This window comes from Adiantum capillus-veneris, chromosome 28 (assembly GCF_014529385.1).
Source record: "Adiantum capillus-veneris isolate H3 chromosome 28, ASM1452938v2, whole genome shotgun sequence".
Taxonomy (NCBI): Eukaryota; Viridiplantae; Streptophyta; class Polypodiopsida; order Polypodiales; family Pteridaceae; genus Adiantum; species Adiantum capillus-veneris.
In genome coordinates this window covers 86601028-86621289 of record NC_140958.1, presented here as the reverse complement: position 1 = coordinate 86621289, position 20262 = coordinate 86601028, and the positions used below count along the sequence as shown (strand labels likewise).

The 20262-nt window shown below is 47.7% G+C and overlaps 1 protein-coding gene across 2 annotated transcripts in view; it reads left to right on the top strand.

Annotated features, from left to right (window-relative positions):
* RPAC43 (RNA polymerase I subunit 43) overlaps positions 1-18542 on the top strand; it is a 39459-nt gene extending 20917 nt beyond the window's left edge. For both annotated transcript variants that reach the window (XM_086504048.1, XM_086504049.1), the window contains exons 6-9: positions 17356-17451; positions 17534-17627; positions 17704-17820; positions 18012-18542. In XM_086504048.1, the coding sequence (XP_086360174.1) occupies positions 17356-17451; positions 17534-17627; positions 17704-17820; positions 18012-18115 (411 nt within the window). In that variant the 3' untranslated portion in view covers positions 18116-18542. The remainder of the gene's footprint in view (positions 1-17355; positions 17452-17533; positions 17628-17703; positions 17821-18011) is intronic.
* The last annotated feature ends 1720 nt before the right edge of the window (positions 18543-20262 follow it).

Here is a 20262-nt window from a genome sequence, read left to right as displayed (position 1 = left end):
GGCTACGAATTGGTGCGATTGGCACACAAAACAGAGCCCGAAAGAAGAAAATACAGCTTGTTGTATTTTTCTGTAGATTTAGGGTTTTGACCCTATTTGATGCCTTTTTGTCCCAAGAGCTTCGGGGAAGCTAGAGGACAGTAATACAAGTGATCTGGAGCATTTTAGGAGCTAAAAACAGAGAATTCAGTGTGCTGAATTTCCAGGACTGGTTTGCAAAAGTGCTCTATTATGTGTGGATAATCACTTGGATATGTGGATTTTTGGTTGTGAAGGTTTCTACTACAGTTATGTTGCCAAAATTGGGTCAAAAAGAGAATTCTCAGCCCAATAAAAGTGACAGCATAAGGGTAGATCACAGGTTAATCTCCAAAGATCAAGATGAAGAGGAGAGAAAGATTGTTTTCGATGCTCAGTATGCAAATCGGTGATATTGCATAAAGGCTGAAATTGCCTGAGAGTTGGAAGATTCACAATGCGTTTCACGTGAGTCTTCTCAGACCCTATGTGGGTGATGTGCCAGAAGATATGCCTGCTAGAGATCAGCTGGAAGTCGAGGAACTTGACGAGATCTTGGTCCCGGAACAGATTTTGGCACATAAAGAAAGAAAAGAAAAGGCAAGGTTGCAAGGTGCTGTTTGGTAAAGTTCAAAAGCTATTCACCTCTGTATGTCAAGTGGATGGAAAAAAGTGAACTTGCAGAGTCACTAAAAGTATGGGAACTTAAAACCTTGGTTTGCAACCTACCTTGACCCCTTGAGATTCAGAGCTACATGGATTGTCAGTGTGACAATGGCTTCTGAAAGAAATGATGTACATGTTACTTACAATGAGCTCAAATGAAGTGCATGTTACATGAATGTTAGAGTTGTACAGATTGTCAGTTTGACAATTGCTCTTATGAAATGTCCAAAAGTTTGTTTAGTGCTATAGAAGTGAATATTTCTTGTCAGTTTGTCAAGGGTACAACAATTATTTCTATTGAAGAGTACATGTGTAACTGCATTCTTAAACTGTCGGTTTGGGTATGCTCGAAAGTGTTACTGGATCCAACGTGTACTAAAAGACAGTGGCAAAATGCGTCGCTACCATTTTGTCATTGGAAAGTTAATGACTCAAAGCAATGGCAGAGTGCGAAGCTACCACTATGTCATTGGGATAGGGTTCACACGCAGGCAATACATGTGTCGACGAGGTGTTGAATACACCAGGGTTGACCGTGAGCATGTTTGTGTCGTACATGTGTCGAAACGGTGTCCGGACACCCGAGTGCTGATTGTAAGCATGTACGACATAGGTGCAAACGAGGACGTTTGAGATTTCAAGAGGGGGGTATGTCACCAGCCAGTGGCAATTCCATTTTTGTTTATTTTCTCTTTCTTTGGGGAATTTCGTTTGTTTTACCTTTTGGAAACACCCCTCTCGAAATCTAAGTGCCTTGCATTGCATCGCCAGTGTGGAACTGTTTAGAGAGAGTCAAGGCCTGAGGGCTAAAGAGCACTAAGGTTGGACAAGGACTATGGTTAGCCAAAGTGGGGTCATTGGCCAGCCAAAGCGGAATCCTTTGCTACATAGGCTACATTTCAGTTCTGGGTGTGGCTGCAGTGTACAAAGAGGGTCAGATGACCTAGAAGAATGTAATGGGAGAAACTCCTAAATTTTAGGGACTGCTATTTTTGGACGGCAAAATGTCTTCGCGTCATTACGTGCAGTTTGACATGGGGATCATTTTGTTACTCTGTGGCCAAGTCAACAGAGGCTGCAGGTGAGATATTTTTAGACCCGAGGGTCTAAAGCGGAAAAATGCACAAATGAGTGACACTTGGCACTCTGAGGCCAGTTTACTACTTAAAGAGAAGGCAAAAACGTGATTTTCAGCTATGAGCTCTTTTTTGAGTGCTGTCACAGATGGGAGAGCTTCAATGGAGTGCTGGCTTACCCTTTACGTACAGTGAGGTGCAGGATGTCATGACCTGCACACCTCTCACTGCTCTCTCTCTCTCCCCTATTCTTTATGGTTATGCCCCTTTAGTGGGCTCATCAGATTGACCAATGTACAGTTGTGTGGGTTCATGCGCGATTGCCGAGGCAAGAGCCTCTTGCACAGGTACTGGATTAGCTAGCGGCTAATCCCCTGCAGGTACAGGTGAATTCGGAGAGGTTTCACGTCCGAAATCTTGTCCGATTCAAAGGGCAAGTAGCCCTACAAGTGCGGGAGCTCGAGGTCTTGCTATAGATGCGACGGGCACGCGAAACGGAGCCCAAAACAGGGAATTACAGCCTGCTGTGTATTTTTGCAGGTTTAGGGTTTTGGCCCTAAACGGACCCTAATACCCCCAGGAGGTTTGGGGACACAAGGGGACCGTTGTACAGGTGATCTGGCGCATTTTCAGGGCAGAAAACAGAGAATTCAGCGTGCTGCAGATTCTCGCCAGGTTTTGCAAAGTGTCCGTATGCGTCGGGAAAGTCATCTAATGCGTGGGGATATTGCGGTCCTGGTACAGTTATGCTGTCGAAATCGGGCCAGAACAGAAGAAATTCAGCCCAGATTGTGCGGGGTAGCTTGTAGGGAACCACAACTTTTATTCCCTCTTTTAAAGAATAAAGAAATACCGAAAGGGGCGCTTATTTAGGGGCCAATCTGGTGTCTGACTCGCATACAGATGCATTCTAGCATCTGTATCCCATTCTAGAATCTGTATCCCATTCCCCTCTCTTGTGTCATTATAGCACAGGTAGAATAGACGACTAATAATGGGTGAAAGCTAAATCAAGGTTTGAAGTAAAGTCTACCGCCCTTTTTGAAGTTAACAGGCCGGTTACACACTCCGCTCCCTTGTCAACAGATGCCTCGATTTTGATACTAAAGTCACTGATGTCTCTTTGAGCTTCAGGGATACTGAGAGCTGACGGTATTCTGCTGAATGACTTTATGAAATGGATTTCTTGATGATGATACTGATTCGTTCTTGACTTCTTGTGAGTGCAGGAACTGATAGCCGAAATGACTGCAGCATTTTGGTATGATTGAACTCGAATAGACATGGTTGCAATAGGGGTTAGTCAATCGGACATCAATGAGGTCCCGATTGGACCTAGATGTGATTGCTAGCTACATTGTCGATAAATCAGGGTCTAAGATCCGAATGAATGTTGAATGTCATGTGATGTCCTGTGATGTTGTGTGATGTGACTGTCGATTTTGTACATGTGCTAGATGTGTGTTCCTAGTACGTAGGTACTAACAGTCAGTGTCTGCTAAGACGGTTTATGGCTTTTGTCGGTTTTGCAGGTGTAATCGCGGTCGATTACAATGCTTTCAAGAGGGGGGTATGTCACAAAGTGATGACCTGGCCACGGACAGCAGAAACCCTAATTTCTGCCAGAAATCCTAAAATTCTTGCAAACCCTAATTTTTGCCAAAAACCCTAATTTCCGAAAATCGCGGAGGTTTTTTTTTTTGGGGGGAAATTTTGAGCGACGCAAATCTCTGCTTTTTCCTATGATTTGGGAGAAAGAGAGAGAAAAAGAGAACTTGCTTTTTTATTGGCTCTCATTGAGAGAGAGAGAATCTGCTTTTGCTTTCAAGCTTTTGGGGCTCTGCTTTTGGGCATCCCTTGTAATCTTTAAATTGGTGGTGAGGGCCTCACTTCTCAGAGCATCTGGACGCAGAGTCTGAGAGTGAATCCCGATCCACTCTCTTGTACTTTGAACTGATTAATATAAAAAGAAATACCGAAAGGGGCGCCAGTCTTTGGGGCCAATATCTCTAGGCACGGAACTCCGCCGGGCCAGTGCAAACCTATTGTGATCTGTGAATTGTTTTGAAGTGGTTATTTGGTGCTATCGCGGTTGATTCTTGACTTGGAGTGTCCAAGTCTGTTACAATAAGCGTCATCATCTGACAAAGTGGCACACAAGATGTCCTCTACATCTGACAACTCCTCAATCACAACACTAGAAGCCACATTGGCCTTCTCTTTGTCCTTTGAGCTATCCTGTGCATCTGTCTTGACTTCCTTCTTCTCTTTCTTTTTGTCTCCGCCATTCTTTTTCCGTTCTAACTCGGCTTTATAGTACCTGCAATCGGGTTTCTTGTGACCTTTCCTGCCACACTGATAGCAAGTCACATCACCCTTGCCTTTGCTGGCATTTCCCCTTTCCTTACTCTTACTCTTACTCCTTTGCTGGCATTTCCCCTTTCCTTACTCTTACTCTTACTCCTTTGTGCATAAGCATTCTTCTTTTCTGTCCTGTCTCTAACCATGTTGGCAGAGCTGCCTTCCTCTCCACTTGCTTTCCTCCCGATTTCCTCATTCACGATAGAACCCCTAACACCATCAAAGGTCAAATTGGGGTTATTGGACAATGAAACCACCATGGTTTCCCATGACTTAGGTAAGGTCATAAGCAAGAAGATAGCTTTCAGCTTATCATAAAAAGGAGGCAAGCCTGAATCCTGTAACTGCGACAAAGTACCTGCGAACAACGACAAGTGCTCTGCAGCGCTCTTGGACTCATCTAGTTGCATGCCAACAAGTTTTCGCATCAAATGCACTTGGTTGACATGCGTTGTATTCTCATACATTGCCTTTAACTTCTCCCACTTATCAAAAGCACTTGTGAGACCTTTCACATCAATGACTGTCTCATCGGTCATGGTCATTTTATGTATGTAACAGCCTTCCTGTTCAAGCTAACCCATGCTTCATCCGTCATATTTTGTGGCTGTACGTGTTCAAGTGCCCCTTCACAATCCTTAAGAAATAGGATTCCCTTAATCCTGTCTTTCCAAAGGTCGAAGCGTGTTTCATCGAACCTCCTAATCTTGAAGAGATTCTTCACATCCGAAGAAGATGAGGCCATAGTTGCATGAATAAGAGGGCTAATACGCTGAATTTTTGGGCAAAATGCACAAAAACGAGAGTATAGCCTCACAGAGGTGTCCACTACAGCTCCAAATGGTCACAGGAGCAATTTGGTGCAAAATAGGCACAAAAACAATTTCTGAAATTTATGCGCAGGAAATTTCAGCGAGCGAATTTGTGCTCAAAAACAACAAATTTATTTGTTTTTAGCCTCACAAAACATACATAAGGCTAATGCACAGCCTTTAGAAGCATGTAAGAGCAAAAGCCCCAATTTGTAGCATCAAATTGCACGAAATTGAGCCACAAATGGTCATACATAGCCAAAATTTGTCAAACGTGCATAGATTGTGTCAATTTGCACTTTCCCCAATGTAGTCGCATCATAAAAACACTTGCAAAAACCTGCGTAAATCTGAAATTTGCTGGAAACACCTATTTTAGGACCTGTTTTTCGGCAATTTCAATGTTTTTGGGTAGCGAGGACTTAGCAAAAGTGTTCCCACATCTTAATACATCATTTGCAAAACCTGTATTTTGCTGTCATAACCTGTAATTTGCTGATTTTGACCTAATTTCAGCCTGTTTTAGGTCAATTTGACTTGCCGGGAGCTCTCTAGTGTTCGGGGACGAGTCCTTTGGCGATGAAATTGCAAAATCTCGCGTGAAAGTTGACCATCTTGGCTGAAAATCAGTGTTTGCAGGTTTGGGAGCAAACCCTAATTTGGCTCTAATACCAGTTGATGAGCGCGGAGCGGTGTGTGCAAGTGGTAGAGCACGCGAGAATGTGTAGGGTGTGCACCTTGGAGAGGGGCAAGTGCAAGCAGAGCAGATGGCGCTAGCAGAACGAAGAGGGAGAGAGAGGGCACGCTACTCGATGGCTGGGGAATAAGTGAGTGAGTTGTAAAATAACTCACATTCCTTTTATTAATATGTATAGGACCAATTTAAAGTTAGTGGCATGTTCAATGTGAACTTTGCCAAAGGTTAGTAACCTTTAAAATATACATTAAAGGGGGCCATTTGGGCCTCTAACCCAACAAATTGGAGATATATTTTTGCGTTATTTACAAAAGCTGATTTGAAGAGTGGATATCATCATATCAGAATCGCGTCGGGAGAGGTCTACAGATGCCTTTTGACTTAACCAATGCTCTTGCGACATTTAACCGGATGATGGACATGATTTTCGAGAGTACAGGCTATTTGTTGGCACTTTCTTTGACGATATCATTGTTTTCTCCAAGAATGAGACAGAACATAGAGATCATCTGCTTTAAGTCTTTCAGGCATTACGAGATCACAAGTTAGTGATAAATGCAAAGAAAAGCGAATTTTTCCTACCAGAGATACACTTTTTGGGACACATTGTCTCAGCAACGGGAGTGCAAATGGATCTGGCCAAGATAGAGACTATACGTGATTGGCCCGATTTGAAGAATGTCCATGAAGTTAGAAGCTTCTTGGGACTGTGTTCGTACTACAGGCGGTTCATTCGAAAGTTTGCAGAGGTTGCTTCCCCTTTGCATATCTTGAAACAGAAAGGAGTCCCTTTCTCGTGGGGACCCATAGAGGTGACTGCCTTTCAGACATTGAAAGAGAAATTGACTACGTGATCAGTTTTGACTTTGCCGGACTTGCAGAAGTCATTTGAAGTATATTGTGATGCTTGTGGTCGTAGTCTGGGTGCGGTCTTAATTTAAGAAGGCCATGTCTTTGCTTACGAGAGCCGATTGTTCTCAAGGCCAGAAATGACAACACAGATTTATGAGAAAGAGCTTTTGGCGGTTATCCATGCTCTTACTCAGTGGCGGCATTACCTACTCGGAGCGGATTTTACTGTCTTTATAGACCATCAGAGTTTGTGCTACTTCCACAGAAGCAGCTTTCGAAAAAGCAGATGTGGTGGGCGAACATCTTGTCACAGTTTCACTTCGAGATTGCCCATGTTCAGGGACAGAAGAATGTGGTGGCAGATGCTTTCTCTCGGAAGCCGTTGGTTCTGGCTATTTCCGTGATACATCATAGGAGCTTCGAGGATATGGTCGACCATTATGCCACAGATACAGATTTTGCAGACGTTTTCACACGGATACGGGATGGGGAGACAATAGCGGGATATTCCATTCGGGATGGCTACTTGATGAGAAAAACCATGTTGTGCGTTACACAGCCGTTGAGGGAAAAGGTTATGACTGAATGCCACCCGTCCACCTTTTACGGGTTAGCGCTGCATTGCTACCACCATGAAAGGGGTAGAGAGATACTTCTTTTGGCCGAGACTCAAAAAGGATGTTGAAGAGTTTGTGCGCAGTTGCTTAGTATGCTAGAAGGTCAAGTTTAACAGGCATAAAGCACAGGGATTGTTACAGCCTTTACCCATACCCACCCGACCCTGGGAAAGTATTGCAATGGATTTCATTTTTTGATTTCCCGAGAACACAGAGTGGTCATGATGGTATCTGGACTGTTATTGACAATTTAGCAAGCAGGCTCATTTCATTCCAGTGAAGAAGACAGTCAAGCCGGATCACTTAGCGAGATTGTTGTGGCGAAAATTCTGATTACATGGCATGCTTGAGACGATTGTCTTTGACAGGGACCCCAAATTTATGAGTTTGTTTTGGAAGGCAATTTGGGAGAACATTGGCACGCGGTTGCAGTTCTCGTCATGGTTCCACCCGCAGACTGACGAGCAATCAAGAGATTGCCAATTCAGTGGTTTTAGATTTATTGAAGTCTTATATCTCGGATTAGAAGACTCAATGGGAAAAGTACCTACCTTTGGTGGAATTTGCCTACAATAACACGATACACTCTTCGACGGGGAAGGCGCCCTTTGAGATTGTTGAAGGTGTTGCGAAGGTTCCACCCTTCCTTAGCACAAAAGATAAGATTTTGAAAGCGGATGAATATACGCGAAACTTAGATACGGCTTTTGCCAAGGTTCGCGAGACTTTGCAGAAACCTCAAGAACGACAGAAAAAGGCAGCGGATCGCCATCGTTGCGACTTGAAATTGAAGGAGGATGATTGGGTGCTCTTACGTTTTGAGAAGGCACGCCTGAGAAAGAAAAAGGGAAAGGAGAGCCTTTTTCCAAAGCTTAGTATACGATGCTACGGACCTTTTCAGATCTCTGAAAAGATAAATGATGTCTCCTTCCGACCGAAACTACCTGATACTTGGAGGATTCATAATGCATTTCATGTGAGTCTCTTGAAACCTTTTAAAGGTGATGTGCATGATGATGGGGAGCTTGATGAGCAACCTGAAGTTGAAGAAAACGAGGAAATCCTTGTTCCTGAACAGATTTTGGCACATAAGGATACGAAGAATAAAGGTAAAGTCCGAAGGCGGTTCTTGGTTAAGTTCAAGAACTAACTTGCATTGGATGCGAAGTGGATGGAGGAGGAGGACCTGGCAGATACTCCTCATATTTTTTTTTTCCCCAAGAAAAAGATCCTTCTATTAGTTAATGAAAACTGCCCATAGGGCTACATCCACCTTTGCTAGAGAGGGCTACAACAAGCATGATGGGGAGACTCTCCCAATGAAAAAACAACATATATACAATGGGGCTAAATCAAGAGATGGGAGGAGGGAAGAGCCACACAGGTGGACAGTAGTGCCATCTGAGCACCCCTTGGACCATGGTGTAGAAAGGCCCAGGGCGCCAGAGTCGAAGGAAAGCCTCGCGGCGCTCCCGCATGCGGTCGAAGCTGCCCTGTAGTCCCTCAAGCTGTCCTCTGAGAGTATGGATCAGCTCTAGCCAAAAGTCACGAACAGTCTCTGCTGGTGGCACAGGGCGAGCCTCAAAGATGCGGAAACAACGGGCCCGCCAGATGAACCAGAGAGCTAGGCCGCTGATGAGCTCCCAGCACTCCTCTCTCTCACTGCACCACTCCTGTGGAGTAAGGTCTGTAGCAGGCTGGAGTGTAGGTCGCCCCCCCTATATCACTATCATCCTGCTGGTGGAAGATAGCTCAAACTGTAGTGCCGGGCCCGTGAGGGTGGACCAAGCCGCTGCCCCCCAAGTGTACTGTCGAGCCGTGGAGAGGGCAGGCATTAGCCGAAGAACTCGTAGCCACACCTGCTGGGCCGAGGGACAGTCCTAAAGACAGTGTCACTGACTCTCCACCAACTGGTCACAGGCTGTACATGCGGCCGAGAGACCACTATGCACAAGCCAGCTCCCTAGTGGTGTGGCTCTGTGTGCAACCAACCACTGGAACAAAGTGACGCGCCTCGGCTGTCTGGAATCCCACAGCCTCTGCCAAAAAGCTGCCAAGAACTCAACTGTGAGACCCTCCTCCTGCCAATGCCGTGTTGCAGCGGGGCGGGCCTCTCTCTGCGTTGCAAGTATATGACGTCCAAGCCGAACAGTGTACTGAAAGAAAGGGACTCCTGGGCGGTCTGCAGAAGAGAAGGGGTCCCTCCAAAGCCACTCACTAGGATCCCACTGTACTCGTGTCAGTGGACAACACTCCCAAGCCCATAGCCTCCAGTGTCCTGTCTCGAGAGCTGCTGGGTCAGGGTCTATGACGCAAGTCCTCCCACAGATGCCCACAACTCGGATCCTGTGGAAACAGCACTCTGCTACCTGCGGGGCCTCTACTGTAACTCGCTGTAATCGTCCCCCACCCTGAAGCTCGAAGAACAGGGCTGGGACAGTCTTTGAACAAGCCCTGACTGAGATGAGAACCTCCAGTCGTGTGAAGGCTTCCATCCATCGGGGTGCTACTGGCTCGAGAGGTGTGAGCCACTTAGCTGGAACTGACTCTGAGCTGTCCTGACACATGTTCTGAACCCCTCTCATGCCCTGTAGCTGGACACCCTGCACCTCCTCTGACAAACCTGTGAACTCTAGCCAGTCACCTAGAGAGCGCGCTGGACCTGCTGCCATGGGACCCCAAGAAACATGAGGCCTACTCCCAACCAAGTGGCCTCTCTGAGTGCTAACCATGGGGTTCCAGACGAGGGGCTGTCGTAGGCGCTCTTCCGTGCATGTCGGCTGTCTCTGCTCGAGGCCACGCCGTAAGAGCTCCCAAGAGCGAAGCAAACTCACAGCGAATCGGTCCTCCAGTCTCCTGCTCAAACCAACTCGGCGCAACTCTGTAAAGATCCATCTGGTCGAAGGTTGCCAAGGGCCTCCTGACTGAGGCACCCTGGCACGAAGCCTCTGCAGCAAGAACTCTTTCCAGGGGTCCTCGCCTGGAAGAAGTCCTCTGACGACGAACTTCCCAAGAAGGGCTCTGCTCTGCTGTGTTGGATCAATGATCCCAAGCCCTCCCTGAGAACAAGGGAGTGTGATGATCGACCAAGCCACCTTGGCTCGGGCAACCTGAGTGTCGCGACCTGACCAAAGGAAGTTCCTGATCAGCCTCTCTACCTGGTTGATACAAGAACTCGAGAAGATCCAGCAAGAAGTGATGTACCACATAGTTGCCAACAACATCTGGTTGGCAACTACTACTCTACCAGCCAGCGAAAGTTGTGCTGAGCTCCAGTGTAACAGCTTTCTTCTGATGGATAGGAGAAGAGGAGCAATCTGTTGCTCGGGGGACAAATCCAAACCAACCTGACAACCCAAGTATCGAACTGCAGTCCCTGGAGGAATCCACCTGAAACCCTCTCCTGGCATCCACTCTGGCACAGGAGCACTGCCAACCGAGAAAGCCACTGTCTTTCTCCAGTTGATCAGTGCGCCTGATGCACAGCAGAAGGTCTCTAGAGCCTGCCCACACCTGTGTAAATTGGCCTCCTGGACCTCTAAGTACAAGGCCGAGTCGTCGACAAACTCAGCGTCCAGAAGCTCATCTCCCCGTATAGGGAGTGCTAAGCCCCTCAAACCAACCTGCTGTGACACCAAAAATTTGCTCATCGCCTCCGCATAGAACAGAAAGAGAGGGGACAAGAGGACAACCCTGTCTGACCGATCGTGTGAGCATGAAGCGCTCACCTCTACCTCCTGCCAAAAGCACCTGACTGTGAGCCTGTCTGTACAAAGCTGACACCCCTCTGATCCAAGCATCTGAAAAGCCCATCCTGCGAAGCGTGCCCTCTAGAAAGTCCTAGTCAACTCTGTCGTATGCCTTCTCAAAATCGAGAAGAAGAATCACAAGGTCCTCCCCACGGAGACGTGCCAGGGCAGAAGCCTCCCAGAAAGTGAAGATGTTGTCAAGGATACTGCGCTCCTTGACAAAACCTGTCTGAGTCCCATGTATAAGGCTCTCCAAAAGTGGCTGAATCCTCAAACTCAGAGCCTTGGCAAGAATTTTGTAGGCTGAGTTGAGGATGGTGATGGGGCGCCACTGTCGAATCTCATCCAAGGAGCCACCCTCCTTTGGAATGAGGTAAATCAGGCCCTCACTCATGCTATCCGGCATCACTCCTGTGTGCAGAATGTACTGAAAGGCACTACAAAGATCTGGGCCAAGCAAGTCTCAGTACTCCAAGAAGAAGCTGGGAGTCAGTCCATCCTCACCTGGACAGCTACCACGAGGAAGGGCCCTAAGAGCCGTGTGCAGCTCCTCAAGCTGAAGAGGTATCTCCAGCCTCTGGCGCATCTCCTCAGTCACAAGACAAGGCATCTGCGCCCAAACTTGCTCCCTGCATGCATCCTGTCTCTCTGACTGGGGCTCAGCCGACAGTAGCTCACGGTAAAAGTCAGTAGCAACTGCACGCATATCCTCAGGCTCACAAGCAACTGACCCATCGGGTCTCCTCAGCTGATTGACCTTGGCATGCGAGTGTCGAGGTCCTACCGTCTCAAAAAAAGCACCTGTCACTCTGTCACCTACCTGAGTCCACTGAGATGCCTGTCGGTGAAAGGCAAACTCATGGCGCCTCTCCTCTGTGCAAGCAAGCTCCTGTCGAGCCTGCTGTAACTGCTCCTCCAACCATGGACTGTCTGGATGCTGCTCCTGCATCCTCTGTAGTGAAGCAATGCCTCGTCTGAGACGCTGCTCCACCTCTCTCGCTGCAGCCCGTCGAGCCAAAGACTCCTGGAGAAAAAAGTGGCTAAGCTGAGCTAGGCCTAAGGCCACTCTGTTTGCTGGTAGAGCCTGGCTGTCCATGCCCTCTGTCCAAAGAGCCTCTACCCTCTCTCTGAGTGCTGTGTCCAACAAGACCCGCTCTGGGATGCGAAGCATCGTGCTCCCACTCCTCTGCCTGTCTGCCACTGTGAGGATCACTGGTGCATGGTCCGAGAAGGATGTCCCTGCCAGGATGCCCATTGATCCCCCCAAGTCACTGAAGTGGTCACTAGTGTAGAAGCGATCTATCCGCGATAGATTCACTCCTCCCACTCTGCGGTCTGATCTAGAGAAGGCAAGACTCTCTGGAGGCCTCACAAAGCCAGAATGCTGCCATGTATCCGAGACCCTCAAAGTCATACACAACCTCTCCCAAGCTGCTAACTCGACTCCATGCACAGTAGCATGGCTGCCTCCGATCCTGTCAGAGGGGTCCTCCAACATGTTGAAGTCCCCTCCTACACACCAATGGTCAACCTGTGGCAAAGACTCAACAATCTGTGACCAAAACTTTGCACGAGCACTCGCCACATTGGGCGCATAGATGTTCAGGAAGCCCACAAGGCCACCCTGAACCTGCACAGTAATCCATTCAGCCCTGCCTGGCACAATAATCCCTCTGCCCACAATGGCCTGCTGCAATGAGTCCGCAATAGTCATGCATACCTCACCCTGGATGCCTCCAGGTCCAAAAGCAGCTGACCAAAAGGTATCATAACGTCTACGCAAAATCTGACCACATCGCCGAATGCGGCTCTCAGACAAATGGTGCTCCTGAAGCATAAGGAGATCAATCTCTCCTCCCACAAGGCAACGCTGAAGCTCCTGACGCAATCGGCCCCGCTGTCGCTGAAACTGGGGCCCACCTAATCCCTGCACGTTCCACGAGACGATCCTCATGGTGAGCGAGAGAGAACAGATGGTGCCGCAGCAGCAAGACGGGCTATCTTCGAGGCAGGCTTGGATGGGGAGTAATCCGCATCCGAGCGTCCTCTAGATAGGCGAGCCTGTAGTGAGTGCCTGGCCCAAGCCCAAGCAGAGCGAGCCGTGCGTAAAGCAACCTCCTCTGTCCAGGAGTCCTCATGTATGTATACATAGCAAGGCAAACACTGTGTATCAGCAAAAAAGTACACCACAATGTGCCTACATCCTGCTGAGTCTGGGGGTGTCACCGCAAACTTGGCCAGTGGCCACAAAGTCTGCAGCAAATCTGTAACTCCAAGTTCTCCCATGTGGTGAGAGAACTCGAGAACCTGTGTATGCAACCATCCCACCACTGAGTCGAGGGACCACTCTGTCTCGGTCCTACCACAGAGGGAAAAGGAGAAACCAACTGCTGAGTCCAAGGCCTCTGTCCCCCTAGCGGCGAGGAACAGAGCGTGGACCCTGAAGCAGGCTGCCTCGTGGTCTACTGCGGAATCGCCGAGAAAGTGAGTGAATCCGTAATCGAAGAAGTCCCAGCGGCGTCGGAGGTCAATGCTCGTCAGACCACGAGGGATAGCTGCAAGGGAAGATGTCTGAATCTGCAAAGGGGGCCGCAAGAAGGGCTGGCCCTCTCTCGCTAGGCGACTCGTGGCAAAAGCGCTGCCAAGAGATCTCCTAGCCGCCGGCGAGGGACGAGTCTCCTGAGTCGATTGTGGTACTGAAGCAGGAGGAGGGGGAGAAGGAGCTAGGGGGGGGGGGGGCGGAAGAGAAGAGAAGCGGGGCGGGGCGACAGAGACAGGGGGGCGAGGTGAGGAGTGGGCGGGAGCAAAGGGCGGGGGAGGGGATGAGGAGGAAGAGGGGAAATCTGAAGGTGGGGGGGGCTGGTGAGGGTGAAGCGGAAGAGGAGGCTGACGTAGGGGGCTCCTCCTACTCAAGAGGACCAAAGCAGTTCCCCGTGGGAACCCACTGCTGCTGAGTAGGCACCTGAGGGCCACTCTGAGTGCCAGGCTGTTGCTGTGGCCCCTGGCGTCGACGACCACGGGCCTGCTGCCACCCCTCCTTCGCTGGAGCCCCAGGCTCGGAGGGTGGCTCAGAATCTGTGCGCTGTGTCGCTGGCTGAGGCTGCGGCCCAGCCTTGGCAGGTTGGGGCTGAGGCTGAGGTGCAGGTCGAGGCCTCCTCCGTGGACAGGCCTTCGCTAGGTGGCCCATCTGTCTGCAAATGAAGCACTGGTTCGGGATACCCGAGTACTCAACACTCTGCCTAAACCAACCCCCACTCACCCGAGACAGAAGGATGACCTTCGGGAGCGTGTGGGTATCTTTGACCAAAACTCGAACTGAAGGGATGCCGGCCGCCTTGGCAGCTACTGATGCTGCCGTACGAGGTGTCTCCAGAACAGTCCCGATGGCGGAGCCAATCCTGGAGAGCAGTGGAAGGTACTCCCTCCGTAAACCCGGAAAGCAGACTGAGATGGGGATGTCTGCCTCCTCTACTAGCACATCCGAGTCGGGTCAAAACCGTGTCGCCACTGTCGAAAGTGGGCGCGTGATGCTCGGATAGCCAGTGGACTCATAGCTATGACCTTGGAGGCCATCTCGGAAGTCTCGAACTCGATCTGGTAGTACCCCTGTCCGAGGATCTGGACATCCAAAATCTTGCCCACCTCTGCGAGAAGGCGGGCTTGGAGAAGGTCTCGCAGCTCTCCTCTGCTAGGACGGGTGCCGAGAACCTTGCAGATGACAGAAGTCGCCTGCAAGCGCTCTACCTCTGCGGCAAGGCTCGCTTGCTCTGTCGGCGAAAGAGCAAGTCGAATGGTGGGCTCAACGGGGTCGGGCGAGGGGGCTTCAGGCGAGTCCCTCTGTGGCGGAGCTGGGGCCTCCATCTGTGTCTACTGCTGAGTCGAAGAAGCGGACGGAGAAGAACAATCTGCAGTCGAGAACGCTGAACACTTGTCCGAAGAAAAGGTGTTGCAGAGCCAGGCGCAGAAAACCCTTCGGAGATAATGCGGACAAAAAAAAAGGGGGGGGGGATGGAGGGAAGGAAAAGGAGGTGAGCACGGGTACAGAAGGCTGCGCGGGGGGGGGGGGGGGGGGACAGCCAAGGAGTGGGGGGGGCAGCAGGAGGGCTAGGGGGGGAGGGGGCAGGAGGAGGCGGGCTGGGCAGGGTGGGGGAAACAACGCGAAGGCGGGAGGAGAGAGGGGGTGCAGTGCGAGGGCGAGGGGGGGGGGGGGCAGCGTGGGGGTGGCTGAGGGCAACGCGAGGGTTAGTAGGAGAAGGGGGGTGAGGGGGAGCGATGCCGCAAGGGGGCTGGGGGGGGGGGGGGGGGAGCGTGCAGCAGCAGCGAGCTCTCTAGACAATCCACATGCCTCGACAGCTTTTTTGAGATACTCCTCAGATTGTGAAACTTTACCTCGAGGCTTTTGGTTTAGCATAGTTTACTCCAAATGGAACCCAAAATTCAGCTTGGCCGGAGATTTGGTGCAGTGGGATGCACAAGAGGGGAGTTACTCCGCTCCTTTGTCAAGAGATGCCTTGATTTTGATACTAGAGTCACTGATGTCTCTTTGAGCTTCAGGGATACTAAAAGCTGACAATATTCTGCTATATGACTTTATGAAATGGAATTCTTGATTATGATAGTGATTTGTTCTTGATTTTTTAAGTGCAGGAACTGATAGACGAAATGACTGCAGCATTTTGGTTTGATTGATCTCGAATAGACATGGTTGCAATAGGGGTTAGTCAATCAGACATCGATGAGGTCCCGATTGGATCTAGATGCGATTGCTAGCTACATTGCCGATAAATCATGGTCTAAGATCCGAATGAATATTGAATGTCATGTGATGTCTAGTGATGTCTTGTGGTGTCGTGTGATGTGACTGTCGATTGGTATATGTGCTAGATGTGTGTTACTAGTACGTAGGTACTAACATTCAGTGTCTGCTAAGACGGTTTATGGCCTCTATCTGTTTTGCAAGCGTAATTGAGGGTGAGTACAATGCTTTCAAGAGGGGGGTATGTCACAAAGTGATGATGTGGCTGTCCGATTGCTAGGGTTTGGATGACATGAAAGCCAGTGCAGAAACCCTAAATTGCTGAAACCCTAATTTTAGAAACCCTAACCCTAAAACCTGCAAACCCTAAATTCTGCCAAAAACCCTAACTGTTGGAAACCCTAATTCCCTAGCAGCAGAAATGCCACGTGGTAGCAGTACGAATGCCCGGATTTGGCGGCGGGTTTTGCAGCAGAATTGGCAGCTTTTGGGCGACGTGATTTACGACAGGCTGGTGTTTTTCTCTACGCAATTGGAGAGAGAGAGAGAGAGAGAGAGAGAGAGAGAGAGAGAGAGAATATTTTTGCTTTATTTACAAAAGCTCAAGGGAGCTTGTGAGAGAGAGAAACTTTGCTTTTGATTTGAAGCTTTTGGGGCTCTGCTTTCGGCATCCCTTGTAAACATTTAATATGTGGAATGGGCTCCCACTTTGCAGAGCATCTGGACGCAAAGTCTGAGAGTGAGACTCGATCCACTCATGTACTTCGAACATTGATTAATACAAAAAGAAATACCGAAAGGGGCGCCAGTCTTTGGGGCCAATATCTCTAGGCACGGAACTCCGTCGGGCCAGTGCAAATCTATTGTGAACTGTGAAGTGTTTTGAAGTGGTTATTTGGTGTTGTCGTGATTGATTCTTGACTTGGAGTGTCCAAGTCTGTTACAACCAAGGGAGAGCCAGAGGAGTAGTTATCACAGCAGATCTCAGAGTCCACCCACACTAGAGAGAGCCCACCCACACTAGAGGTACGTTGATTGATCGAGCCATTGATCTAGGCAGATCCAAACGCCCATGACCTCGAGGGGTCTCCCACCATCGACGAAGGCTGCAGCAGAAGATCGAGATCACTCTAGCTCTACACACAAAACGCCCAAACAGTATTGGCCATGGAGGATGTTGATGAGATTCGACAGCGACCGATGAGAGATTTCATTTGAACCCCCCCCCCCCCCCCAAAAAAAAAAAAAAAAAAAAACTCGTTTCAGCTCCGGATCAGCTTCATATTCATTTCCTTAGTGTTTTAGTGTTTTTAGTCTTAGTTCTTTGTACTTTCCGTACGCAGACATGGTATCAGATTCTCCAATTGTAACTTTCTGGTCTCATAGGTCATTTTGGCCTTTCGAAGACGTTAATATAACATTTCATTTCATTTCTCTCTCTCTCTCTCTCTCTCTCTCTCTCTCTCTCTCTCTCTCTCAAGAGGGGTGTGCGTGTGGGGCGTGCATGCGCTTGCTTGCATCTGAGTGTGTCTATTTGGTGGCTATGGTTATCCTTGTACCTGGGATGCACTGGCTGCTGCATGAAAGTGTGGCATGCTTCCACGTACTGCTTTCTTTGGTATACTGCTTGAAGTTCCCTCTTTGAGCCGTTTTTTCGATGTTAGAGTGCATTGTTTTGCAGGTTTTTAATGTCTTTAGACTTGCTTCTCAATGTGCATTTTCATGATCTCTTCTGAATGATTATTTGGCAGTGTATTGAGTTGGAAGCTCATGCAGTTAAAGGAATGGGAAAAACCCATGCAAAATGGTCTCCCGTAGCTACGGCCAGATATCGAATGCTTCCAGAGGTAATTTAGTTTTGGGATTAAGATTTTAAGTTCATGTACATTATGGCAGACTGTGTATATGCTCCTCTCTGTCTTTTGTCAGGTTGCACTTTTGGAGGATGTGCGGGATACACTTGCAGAGGAGCTAGTTGAGAAATGCCCAGTAAATGTGTTTGATATCGAGGATGTATCTAAAGGTCAGCACCTGTCAGAGTTTTGAATGCTATGCTTGCATACTTCATTCTTTGTTGCTTATTATATGGCATGCTGCAGGGAGGAAGAAGGCAATAGTAGCACGCCCTCGTGATTGTACTCTATGCAGAGAGTGTGTAATGGGAGAGGGTTGGGACAAACGTGTGCAGTTACGACGAGTAAAAGAGCATTTCATATGTAAGGCTTTTAATTTTCATGACGGAGCTGATGGTTGTTTTGTCTTGTGGGTGATCTATACCTTGCACTTTCCATTAAGGGTGAATCTGGGCTTATCCTGGATTCATCTAGGTATATTTAATTTTTACTTTAAGCATTCCCGGGACAAGTATGCAGCATTTATCAGTGGCCTTTGGGGTATTTTTTGGCAGTTTCTGTGGAGTCCACAGGTGCATTACCACCTGAAGTTCTGTTTGTAGAAGCAGTGAAAGTCTTAGAGGACAAGTGCCAAAGAATTCTGACTGAGCTATCTTGACAGTTGGATTATCGATGTTTACGAGTGCAGTTTGCTTGAGGCTTGCCGCTGCATTGACCCAAGATGTCCACATTGGTATCAACGAAGAGGAGCCGCTCTAGCGGGTTAGTGAAAGGCCGATGATACGAGTACTTGTCAACACACAACAGAGGAGATAAGCTTGCGCAGGACGGAGAACGAGAAGGTTGCAAAGAACATACTTAGGATTAGGTGATAAGGTGTAGGCCAGAGGACTTCTCTTGGAGTTATTCATCATTCCAAGCTCCAATCCTGTACTCCAAGCTTCAGTTTTGGCTTCTTTTCTCCAACTATGACAACTCTGGCTATGTTGAGTTTTGTTAGTTGTTATGAACCTGAGCAGCCTAATTGTATAGTATGAAGGGTGAAAGCTTTCCAGAGCTTTTAATGAAATGCTGACTTTCTCTTCTGTCATGTTCAAGCTGTGTTTGCAGCTGGATTTTGAATCAGCCTTTCTCACAAAGAGTTGCTTGGACTCGTGAGACTGTTCTTCGTCTACTGCTTGGCTCTTTGAAGTCTTGCTGTGAGTAAACAGTAGGAAACGTTGCCAAACAAGATCAACTGTGTTCTCTAGAAGCATTTTCGAATTTCGATATCAAGGAATAACACGGAGCTTGGAGTATTACAATGTCCTTTTTCGGAGGAAAGATTGGATCCAAGATTGACTTCAACAACATGGTAGGGCTGCGCACATGGCCTAGCGTAGGCCCGAGTTCATGGTCCATGCACAAGTACCCTCTCTTTGAGCAGGTCATAATGGTAGAGTAGTATATTGATGTAAATTGTTGATGATTGCTGCCACATCCAAATCTTGTGAATTGCGGTACCGGATCAAACATAAGGTGTCTTGTAGTTTTTACTATCTGCCTGCTTCATAAAAGTTTTTGTAGGGTATATGAATGCCCATGTCTGAAAAATACGGTGTACTCTACGACCGTATTGTATGACCATACAATACGGGACACAGCAAGATATCAAATGGCTTTTAAAAGAGATTTTTAAAATACTCTACAACCAGATTGTATCACCACGGTACGAGACACCACATGATATTAATTGGCTTTTAAGAGTTTAGTTTAAAAGTACCGTTCAAATCTAAACTGTATGTACCAATTGTGCTGTGCTTCATAGTATGATTGATAACCTGGTGTGCAGTGAAGTGTGGTAGTGGGGGCTGGTTTGCCACTCTGGGTGGGTTAGGTACATCATGAAATCTTATCTGTCGATTATTAGCTTATTTTATATCTATTAACATATGGAATATTTTATACCTTTAGGATCCCCCGATATCATAATTTGTACAACTTTTGCATCATTTTTATTCCTATGGCAGATAGATTTCTAGAGCAATGAAGATATTGTACTTGTATTCTCGAGTCATGTTCCAATCTACAAACATGGCATGCCACAATCACTCCATGAAAAATATAAGTCGCTTTTGATGTTCAACATAGCAGTACTTTTGTGTCTTAAGTTTGTCTAGGAGACATCCAATTATGTGTGCTAAGTGAGTGAATCTTTTGTTTCCTCCCAAGCATGCGTAGTTTAAGTGAACAAGTTGGTAATAAGGTCAATAAAATTAGGTTGGGTGCTTTTTAGGTCTCTTAAATTAGCAAGATGGTAGCTTGATACTTAATCTGTAGATAATTTTTGACACAAGGCAGGCTGATCACTCCCATAGAGAGTCTCCATGACCCAATGATAATGCACCTCAATGATTCATGATCAAGGTTATGAACTTTTTGATACATTCTCAAACTAAGGTGCACAATGTCTTCTATATCAATTTACTTGACTGAAAGTATCCGTCACAACCAATGCATGTATTGGATGTTGCAAACCATAGTGACTAAAGTGGAATATAGTTTTTGATCTTCAACCCAAGTTGATTTTGAAGATCCATGTTAAAGAAATCATTCACTGAATGATAATGAATTGAACACACTTATATTTATTGTGTAGAAATGAGGATAAGTTGAAAATACTTCGTTCTTTGTGTAGAAGTACATCGAATTTCATATGAAGGTGGGGATATCTTCAACTCTCTAGCTTTTAATTGAGAAAAGCTGCTTTTTGTGAGCACTAAATTCAAGATATTTTGACATTTATTTTTCTTGTTCGCCTGTAAA